Genomic DNA, 11,203 nt, shown 5'->3' on the forward strand with positions numbered 1-11,203 from the left:
TGTTTTGGATGCCAGTAGGCTAATGAACATTCCTGTAATACACTCTAAAGGACCAGTTTAGTGGGTACATCTATTAAACCACCTCTCAATATTATGTAATTCATTTCAACTGGACAACACACCGCTGCCTCCAAAATAACCACAGAGCTGAATCAACACTGGCAATGTAAACATTATAAATGTCAGGCAGGTTTTATTAATGAAGGGCTGTTGTATTTAATTGCAATTTAAAGTGGTAACTGTGTGTGAAGAAGATCATTTAAAAAAATTGACAGGCTGACATGCAGTGGTGTAGTGGTGCCTGGAGAAGTGGATATGCTGTAAATGTATGCCCCAAATAATTTTTAAAGGGCCCACTTAGCAAAGGATAAACTTGTTTCTTAAAGCTGCAGTACGTAACCTTTATAAAAAAAAAAAAAAACATTTTGGTTATATCTGCTGACCTCTCCTCAGCTGTCACATGTACTACTGTCAGGATAAAGTGAAAGTTTCAGAAAATTTGACCAAAAGTTTTTTTTTTTAAATTACCTACTGCAGCTTTAGACTTCACACAGTGAGGATCATTATGAAATCAATATTGGCCACAGAAGGATCAATACCGGCCCACAGAAGGGTGAGACAATAACATAATTATACATTTTAAGTGAAGTACGGTGTTCCTTATTCCTTACTCACTCCACTCATGAAAATTGGACTATGTCATGTCTTCACCATCCTAGGAAAAACAACTGACTTGCAGAACACTACTGTATGATCAGGGGGAATTTAGAAGTGGGTTTAGCCAATGTTGACTGAAAAATAAGTAGGTATACTCCGTATGTCTGCATATACCCTGCACTAAACCACTGCTGTCCTGTTTGAGGTGGATGGTCAGTTGTTACCTGTGCTACTAGCCAGTGTAAGACAGGCCATACTTAGTGATGTATGTGGATTGTCAGTTTACTTTATCATTCTGTCTTTTCTATATTAAGTATAGTTAGAGACTGACAGACAAACAATGTCTGATGATGAACAGTCAATCATTGTGGTAGCAGTTTTTGCATTGAGAGCTTACAGTGTGCTGACTCATGTTCCAATGATAGAATGTACATGTGTGGTATGCTGAGTCAAGTATAAAATCCATCCAGGTGTGCAGCACATATTTGCAGATTATTTCCAGCTCAATACAACATGCGTGGTAAAGCTGGGCGATATGGCTAAAAACTCATATACATCATGTAAGATGTATAGCCTACTATAGGACTTAGATATTAATAATAATGATAATACATTTAATTTATATTTCAAGAAGCTCAAAGACACTTCACATGAGTTAAAAAGGAAAAGAAAAAGGTAATAAAAAAAACAACACACTAAGAAATTATAGCTAAAACACACAGAGCAAAGAGTGAGAAGGACTATGACTGTATCTCATATATAATGTCAGAATTTTTTTTAATTTTTCTCAAAAATGACTTATATGTATGTCAGGCGTTTTTCATAATAATGAATTAACGTTACATGATGCTTTTTTTCACCACATTGCCGGAAATGGGCCTCCACAGTATGAGTTTCCAGTCGGACGTATTCCGGGGAACACAACCCGGTTCACGTGGGGCAGGGCTGCAGGGCTGCCCTGAGACGCTGTTGGAAAGGTGAGTGAGTGAGTGAGTGAGTGAGTGGAGTTGTTCTCTAAACTAACATTAACACAGCACAGTGTGGACCGGGCCGCTGTCAGCAGCCACAGACCCCCAGCGGCCCACTGGCACTGTTCAGGTCGCCAGCTGGATCTGTTCTGATCGGGAGCGCGCAAAGCTACAGACCTCAATACAGTTTAACAATGATACAATATTAACTGTCTGCTGCGTCAATGCTTGTATGGTTTATTCTGGTTTATTCTGGTTTATTCTATTGTCTATGAAAGTGAAGACCGCGCAATGGTTTTGTAAAATAGCGTTTCCTTAATCTGAAATGAACACAGTTTGTTTAATAATCCCTCAGTATGTTTTCGTTTGTTTATTATTTATACGTTGAGCCAAAATGTCAGCATAGTATAACATGGATCCAAACTTTGTGCAATTTATAAATTACTTGGAGATTTTAATATAATTTTTTCTAAAATGTCCACTGTTGCAAATGCCATTTGGAGCACTAGGAGGAGCCAGAGAAACCCGATTGTTTTTGTCACAGGTTATCTGTCTCATGCACTACTGTCAAGATATAGTAAACGTTTCAGCAAATATGACCTACAGCAGCTTTAACCCAGGTCTAATATGACTGAAAGCGGTAGCTAAACAGCCTGATTTTAGCTCAGCATCTAACTGATAATATTCTTTGATTTTTTTTCTGCAGATTAAAATGCCAAAGAAAAGCAAAGCAAAGATTGTAAAGAGACAGAGCAATGTTGAGGACGAGCAGCTCCCTTCTAAACAGAGCAGGGTAGAGCACAGTGACACTCCATCCCCTCTGTGCTTCGACAGCCCAGCCAGCCTGTTCCAGAGCCTCATCCAGCCCATGGACACAGAGCAGTTCTTCAGGGAGTACTGGGAGAAGAAACCCCTCCATCTGCAGAGGTCTGACCCCAGAACTGCCTCCTACTACCAATCTTTGTTCCAGCTGTCCAATCTGCAGAGTCTGTGTTCTCAGGGTCTGGAGTACTACAGGGACATCAATGTTGTTCGCTGCATTAATGGCAAGAAAAAAGTGCTCAACAAGGAGGGGCAAGTTAAGAACAGTGTTCTCAATAAGAACTTTGTTCAGAATAAGGCCACCATCCAGTTCCACCAGCCACAGAGGTTCAAGGTGAGCAAAAGAGCAAAGATGAAATCATGACTTTGTTGGCTTTGTTGCCTTTGTGACAAAAGATGCTCCAGAATGTATTTTTCATCAACATCTAAAACAACAACAATGCTACTGGCTAAGATAACCATGTATTTTAGATTGTAATGTGCATGGAAAATGTACATTCTTTTGATGTCAGCATTATATATCGGCTGCCCCGCTCCCTAAATATCGGCATCGGCCATAGAAAAACCCATGCACCTCATGCATATATAAAAAAAATAAATGACGCATTAGGTCCAAACATTGCATTCAAAGCAGTCTGAGTTCTGAGCTTTTTGTTAACAGGGATTACTTTTACATACCGTTTCCTCATTATTTTACACTTTGGCCTCTTTTCATATCAACATCTGACATTTTAACATATTTGTGATAATAACTAAGGAACTGCAGAATTGGTCCGCTTTTAAGTAGATTTCAATGTACCATAATAGAATGTACAGGGTGGGATATTCTAGTCCTGAATCCAGACTTTAAGAACACTTTTTTCATATTCACTATGTATTAGACCAGGATATCTACCCCTGCTAATATCCTTCTAAAATGACATTACATTACATTCATTAGGCAAATACACAATTAGTGCATTCAGGAATAAGAGCTAGGTATGTATACATGTAGTGTTTCCTATTGTTGTCAGGATGAGCTGTGGAGGATCCAGGAGAAGCTTGAGTGTTTCTTTGGAGGTTTGGTGGGCTCTAACATCTACATCACGCCACAGGAGTCCCAGGGCCTTCCAGCCCACTATGATGATGTCGAGGTAAGATGGAGCTATGACTGGACTCACTCAACGCATGATGACACACCCTCATTTCACAAATTATTCATGACTATGCTCTCAGTAGTGGCAAAAGTACAAAAGTAGTTTACTTATTTACTAATACTTGGTATTTCACACAAACCCCTTGACTGGTTTAAATCCTACCTCTCAGGCCGCACTCAGTTCATCCAACTCCAATCCTTCAGTTCCCACCCGTCCCCCGTCACCACTGGTGCCATCCACAACCTTTCCCCTCCTTATCTGTCCGAACTCCTCCACATTGCCACCCCTTCCCGTTCCCTCAGATCTGCCTCCTCTGTCCCTCCCACCCGCCTCGTCACCATGGGGAGCAGGGCTTTCAGCCGCTCTGCCCCCCGACTCTGGAACTCACTTCCATCGGACATCAGGAACCTGGACTCTCTCCCCCTTTTTAAATCAAGACTAAAAACTCACCTATTCAGAACTGCATACCCCACTTAACTCTCTACATTGTCTTTTTCCTGTCTGTTTCTTATTTCTTACTTTTTATTTGTATTTTTATGTATTGTAGGGTGTTGTACAGAGTGCCCAGAGAGGCGCCTTTAAATAAAATGTATTATTATTATTACTTGAGTATAATTAGCAATACCACCGAAAAATATTCTGTTACCAGTTAAAGTCAGTATTAATTTTTTTATTTAAAGGACCAGTGTGTAGGATTTAGTGGCATCTATCAGTGAAGTTGCTGATTTCAACCAATACTGAATACTGCTCGCCTTCTAAATATGTAGGAGAAACTATGGTGGCTGCAAAAACGTGAAAAGCCCTATCTAGAGTCAGTGTTTGGTTAGTCCTTTCTGGGCTACTGTAGAAACACGGCAGTTCAACATGGCGGACTCCACCATGAGACCCGCTCTTTCTGTAGATAAAAAATGGCTCAAGTTAACAACAATCTTATTTTCAGGCAATTATACACTATGATGAAAACATTCCTATGAATATTATATGTACAATATATCCTCCTAAATGTTACACACTGGAACTTTTAAAGTTAATGTACTTTCACTCATATTTTATATGCTCATTATAGCTAGTATAGCTAGTAGCTAGTAACTATAACTGTCAAATCAATGTAGGGCATAAAATGTGAAATGATATTTGACTATAAATCTAAATGTAGTGGAGGTAAGTATTTGGCAGACGCTTTTGTCCAAAGCAACATTGTACAAACACAGTAGATCAAGGAGATGCCTTGAAAAATAAGAGTCTCAACACTCCATGTTCCACCTTACACAAGGGCCACAAGGTTGCAGGTGCATGAAGTAACACATACAATAAGTCATATATTCAGCTGAGTCTGGGTTGAGGTACGGTTAATTTGCTGATCGTTGTTCAACATTTTTGAACAGTTGAATGGTGCTGAGCATTCAGTGAGGTGCCGTATATTTCAAATGTGAAAGAACTTTGATGAGAGTGGTGCAACTCCACACCCACCCTAGTAATTTAATGTCAGTCCTTGAGTTTTAGCCTCCATGTGGTCAGCAGAGAGCAGGTAGCAACTTAGAGGTCTCAGTAACATGTATTGTTTCCTTATGCTGATGGTGGTCTTCTCCAGGTGTTTATTCTGCAGCTGGAGGGAGAGAAACGTTGGCTTCTCTACAATCCTACTGTCCCACTGGCAACAGAGTACAGCGTGGAGTCAGAGGAGAGGATCGGCAGCCCAACCCATGATATTATACTGAAGGTACAGCACCCTAATTGTGTGTGTGTGTGTGTGTGTTGTTTTAAGACAGACTTAAAAAAAAAATGTGAACCTATCCTTTAATTTTCATATGCAAAGCTGTTAACAGAACATCAGCCAAATATCTTATTGAACAAGTTTTTGTTATATAAAATACAGTTTTCCCAAGTGAGACAGTCATTTTGTCTCTCCACAGGCAGGAGATCTTCTGTACTTTCCCAGAGGAACCATCCATCAAGCCAGCACCACAGCAGGAGTGGATCACTCCACCCACCTCACTCTCAGCACCTACCAGAGAATGTACGAGAGCTACTCTCTTCAGTTTACACAATGGCAGTGGAGTGAAAGCAGTATAGTATAGTATAGTATAGTATAGTATAGTATAGTATAGTAATAGTACTGAGTGAAGGTTTTCCCATGTCTTGGCAGCGTCACACAATCACTGCACTTATGCACATCAAACAGACACAAAAACAACACACAGCAAAGAGAACAGAAAATATCAGAGATTGTATTGTATTGGCATGCAATTATTCGTTTGCTATTGCTATGCAGTTAACCTGAACACATTTACACTTGTAGTGTAAGCAGAGATGTTTGGGTTAAAGATAAAGGTTGAAGGTTGTATGAATGTGAAAGTTACTCAGTCTTGAAGCACCAGTCTGAAATGAAATGGCGCAGTTATTAGGAAAAATAACATTAATGTAAAGCTTCTGTCCAACCTCAATGGTGTGTAGGGTGTGGAGACAGGAATTACTGTGCAAATGTTCATTAAAAATTTAAAACACACAATACTGTATAAAGGTAGTCCCAAACTAACAGAACTAAGCAGATCCCTCAGTGTTTCACAGTCGTGGTTCAGGAGGTAATCAGAAGGCTGGTGGTAAATGCTAAGTGGACCTGTACTTGTATAGCGCCTTTCTAGTCGTCCGACCACTCAAAGCGCTTTTACACTACATGTCTTTTACACTACTACCACATTCACCCTTTCACACAGTCACACACCATCAAACAGAAACTAACATTCATACACATTCACACACCGATGCACATCGGGAGCAATTTAGGGTTCAGTATCTTGCTCAAGGATACTTCCGTCATGTGGCACCAGGAGCCGGGGATCGAATCCACAACCTTCCGATTAAGGACCGACCCACTCTGCCTCTGAGCCGTAATGGAGTAGAGCATTGTGGATATTACTTTACGATGTCTGACTAAATTGCATTGAGAAAAAAGTTTTTACACTATAAAGTTAATTTTAATGACATTTGATGACTGTATTGTTAATATAAAACCAGCTCAGCAGGAACAGATTTCTTGGCAAAGAAGGGAAATTGTTGGGTATTTGTCCCTCTGTGACGTGGCTGGTGAAGATCGTTACACTCTCTGATACTCTCTCACCTGTCCTCTCTACCTGTCCTTACCTCAGGTCATGGGGAGATTTGCTGTTGGACATATTTCCCAGCTTGCTGTCCGACAGAAGCAGGACTGAAGTCAGCCTGAGAGAGGGCATGCCCAGAAGTCTATTACTGGTAAAACGGTTTGTTTGGTTTTCTGTGGCGGAACTAAAAATGAAATCACACTTCAGAACTGGCAAATATAAGACAAATGTTTGTTAAGTGGAATTCTCAGGTTGTCTAATACCAATGCTGGGAATGACCTTAGTGGACAACCTGCTCTCCCTCTGAGCCACACCTGCATACCTACAGCACCAAGTGTCTACAATGAGTCAGAGAATGCTGATTTTAGAGATTATCTGTGAAAGGTTAAGCAAATTTGAAAAAAAAGTTATTTTTGTAAAAGTTGCCTACTGCAGCTTTAAATTTGCAAGGAAAAATAATAAACAACACATGTTTACCATAAAAATTGCTATACACAAAGGTAGACTTAAGCGAACATTACAACCTGCAAGCCACTGTTTCTTGGGGAAATGTTGCAGGAGCATTGTCTGTGTGTTTCTGTGTGTAGGGCAGCGGTGAAGGTCCGGACAGTCGCAGGAGACTGGCCACTGCCCTGAGATCTCTGGCTGATGAAATGGAAACAGGGATGCAGGAAGTCCGCTCCACTCACATGAAGAGAGACTTCATAATGAACAGACTGCCGCCGTACAGCCAACAGCAGCAGCTGCTGACACCATGTGAGCTCTCAAACATGTACCGGGGACTGTATACTATGTGTACATTAATAGAATTGACTTTTGCCATTTTGTGTGTGTGTGTGTGTGTGTGTGTGTGTGTGTGTGTGTGTGTGTGTGTGTGTGTGTGTGTGTGTGTGTGTGTGTGTGTGTGTGTGTGTGTGTGTGTGTGTGTGTGTGTGTGTGTGTGTGTGTGTGTGTGTGTGTGTGTGTGTGTGTGTGTGTGTGTGTGTCACACAGCTGGAAGGATTCCTGCCCTGGAGGATATGGTGTGTTTGAGGTTTAAAGAACATATCCTAATAACAGTGGAGCCCAGCCAAGAGAGAACAGTAAGTCCATTAAAGCTTTCATTTTATTTTTTGTATTTTTCAATCTGGTCCTTATGTTTTTGTGTCAAAGTGACTAATGGGGACAACAAGTTTTGAAATAATACAAGTTGTGCTGGACATTTTTGGATTGTAGTCCCTCACTCAGATCGCCTATATAAACCTGGGTGCGTATTTAGTTTGAACCTCAACTGTTGGTAGGATAACCTGTATGACACTTCATTCAAAGTGGAACAGACTGCAGTGATCTTTTCAGCATCAAGTTAATGTTTTCCAGAGCTGCAAGCCAAATTCTCATATCTACATGCGTACAAGTATAACATTTCTTAATTAATATATACATGCACAACAGTCATCATTGTATGTGCAATGAACACTTTAACTTTGTAGAAGATGAATTTTCTGTAAAATAAAAAAATAAAAAAAAAACTTTTTTACCCATTACTTATGTGCTGTGTCCAAATTAATGTAGTCAATTTGCCTAAAACAGCAGTATACATCACCTTGGGTAAGCAAGGACTCTCCTGTATTGTCAAGAAAATAATTTGTTAAAAAGAGTGGGAACCCTGTTCTGGCAATACAACCCTACAGAGAAATGACACGTTTTTTGTTCTTTTTATCCATTGTGTGTCTACCCAAGTCTTGCTCAAAGACAAGTCTCAGGAGAGGTGACTTGTTACAGAAATGATGGTGAACAAGCTACTGCAACTTGAGAGACTGCTGGTGTCCTGTGGGTGCTGTGACCCTATGCTAACAGAGGAGATTTCACAAACACTTTTAATGGATGTCATTTAAAAGATTACGTTGTAGCCTGTTTCGTAGCTGCAGGCGAGAAAGCTCGCCCTCAATACTGGACCAAATTCAAAACTTGTCCCCATGAGTCACTTTGACACAAAACATGGAAAATAAGGTCCAGGTTGTTCTGTGCAACACCACTGGTCAGGTAACCTGACCAACATTAAAGACTGAATTCAGTGACACACTCAGCTGTGTGTGTGTGTGTGTGTGTGTGTGTGTGTGTGTGTGTGTGTGTGTGTGTGTGTGTGTGTGTGTGTGTGTGTGTGTGTGTGTGTGTGTGTGTGTGTGTGTGTGTGTGTGTGTGTGTGTGTGTGTGTGTGTGTGTGTGTTTCAGGATGAGGCCATGGAGCTGGTAGTCTTTGTCTTACACTCTTTGAAGAACCCAAGGGTGAGCCACATGATGGGTGAAACCTGTGATGAAGAGGTAGAACAGGACATCTCCAGGGTAAGCTGCTAGTTATCTGTTTCATGTACTACTGTCAGGATATAGTGAAAGTTTCAGCAAATATGAAAAAAAGTTACTTTTAGAAAAATTACCCACTGCCGTTTATAACTGGTAATGGAAACGCAAATCAGTGTGGTTTTACTCAGTGTGGGCAAGTGCTAATGGAAAAGCCCTATAATATGTGCATGTGTATTGATTGTAAATCAGGTATATATACAGCTGCTTATATACAGTCACCTGAAGCACTCTTGTCTTGCACCTAGGTAGTTTACTGGCAGTGCAGTCTTTGATGCAATATGTCCCTGGTTGTCCAAACCCATTTCCAATTGTCTTTGTCTCAGCAGGGTCTGCAGTTCCCTCTGTCCCACCTCCAGGCCCTGCGGCAGCTCCAGCAGGTAGGGCAGCTGGCTGTGGACCAGCTCCAGCTGCCCACACGGGAGGACAAACTCAGTCTGGTCCTGGCTCTCTGGAGTGAGAGCCTGCTGGTTGTGTTATAGCCCACCACTACATCCAGATATCACTGAAGTGAAGTATTAAAGTCATCTGTTGATTTTTAGAAATACCTATAAATATTTCTCTGTGCCTTTATTGTGTTTTTTGGTCTCTTCCTTCGTTCCTTCCTTCTCTTTTCTGACAAAATGAAGTGTGTTCCTGGGGTTTCCTTTCCATCTTCTAAGATAAAGCAACATCAACTACAGCACCTCCTGTAAGAAATTGAAATAACATTCAATTACTTTATGAGCACAGAAAAAACTAAAAGTCACTTGAGTCATTATCATTATAACTTGGATTCATCTGTACACTTAAAAGGCACGGAAGCTCTCCTTGGTGGATTTATAGTTGAGGCAAGTGGTTAATAAAAGTACCACCCAGGGGCGCCCTATAGGGGGGGAAAAGTTAGGACAATTCCAAGGGCCCATGACTGACAAGGGCCCAAAAAATAGGTAAAAACTAATATAAAATTATTAAACCATCATCATTCAGTATATATATTTCAAATATAATAATAAAATTAATGATCTCTTTGTTTTTACTTGTTTTTGGCAGTAAAAGTTAAATATCCCTATTGACCAAAAAGTAAACATCCATATTGACCGATCACCCCCCTGTATCTGCATGAAATGGTTTGGTCCTGCCTTAGCACACTTATCAGTGACGGTGTTTATTGCAGTCAGTAGATGGCCAGAACTACAGTGATCACAATGTTAACTAGTAAATCAAAATCTGGTTTTCAAAAAAGCAAAGAGAGAAAAGAGAGAGGAAAGACAAAGGAAAGGATGTTAATCTGTAACCCAGTGTTTCACCAAGAAAGGTGGTTACCCTATAGTCTGTGAGTGGTATTAACCTGTTGGCTTAATGTCCATAGTGAAATAAGATAGCCAGCTACAGACTAGTGTTAGCCTACATTTAATCACCATTTAATCAGTTCAGGGAAACGTTTAGCAACATATTCATATTAAATCATTGTCCCTGCCCCTTTTAGCAGACTTAACAACAGATGAGTCAGCAGCACCCCAGTCTGCCCATCACTGTACCCCTCCCTGTCCCAGTGAAGAAGCTGAGCAACATTGTGTTCAATGACAGGCCAGTTAGCATCATTGCAGGGAGTCTGTGGGGATTTCTCTGTCTCTCTTGCTCTTTTTACCATTACAAAAAAGAAAATGAAATATTTATTAATGACAGAAATTCAAACACATTAATAACAATTATTTTCTCACATAATGATCATTATGAAATAAAATAAAAGAACAACAACCTACTGTCTGTACTGGATGCTGGACAGTTGGAAACAGTGAGTAGTTTACCTGAGCCTGCATGTAAGATACAGACAATATTAAATTAATCCAGTTTGATACATTCATTTAGATTGAATTATGGAATGACATCTATAGATACAGACTTTATTATAATAATAATAATAATTAATAACAATAATTTTGTTAAGAGAATTTTCCATTTTGAAATTTTACAATAAAAATACATTGAGACTGTAAAAGATGGCCTTTAGCACATTTTTTATGGTTGCTTTTAATCTTGCATCAAATAGTGAACTGCATACTGTATGCAGACTTGCATGCATTTACAAATCACCAGCAGTAAATATTGTGCTAGTACTAGTATTGAACTACAAGAAGCAAGACAGTTGCAAGCCTTTAGTTAGAGTTATGTAAAGCTTTTGATGGGACATAGTCTGCAAAAT

The 11,203-nt window shown here is 40.0% G+C and overlaps 1 protein-coding gene across 3 annotated transcripts; it reads left to right on the plus strand.

The window, feature by feature from the left end:
* Positions 1-1,539: 1,539 nt before the first annotated feature.
* Positions 1,540-9,573, plus strand: riox2 (ribosomal oxygenase 2). Of its 3 annotated transcripts, none has more exons than XM_051386421.1 (10): positions 1,540-1,634; positions 2,332-2,781; positions 3,461-3,580; positions 5,175-5,303; positions 5,497-5,600; positions 6,730-6,832; positions 7,269-7,437; positions 7,675-7,763; positions 8,893-9,003; positions 9,345-9,573. In XM_051386421.1, the coding sequence occupies exons 2-10, from the start codon at positions 2,338-2,340 to the stop codon at positions 9,498-9,500; spliced, it is 1,425 nt and encodes a 474-aa protein (XP_051242381.1). In that variant the 5' UTR covers positions 1,540-1,634; positions 2,332-2,337; the 3' UTR covers positions 9,501-9,573. The 3 variants fall into 3 exon arrangements, with proteins under 3 accessions (XP_051242381.1, XP_051242379.1, XP_051242380.1); XM_051386419.1 differs by lacking the exon at positions 1,540-1,634 and adding an exon at positions 1,832-1,855; XM_051386420.1 differs by lacking the exon at positions 1,540-1,634 and adding an exon at positions 1,832-1,855 and having other exon boundaries at positions 9,348-9,573.
* Positions 9,574-11,203: the final 1,630 nt, after the last annotated feature.

Source organism: Dicentrarchus labrax, unplaced genomic scaffold (genome assembly GCF_905237075.1).
Source record: "Dicentrarchus labrax unplaced genomic scaffold, dlabrax2021, whole genome shotgun sequence".
Classification (NCBI taxonomy): domain Eukaryota; kingdom Metazoa; phylum Chordata; class Actinopteri; family Moronidae; genus Dicentrarchus; species Dicentrarchus labrax.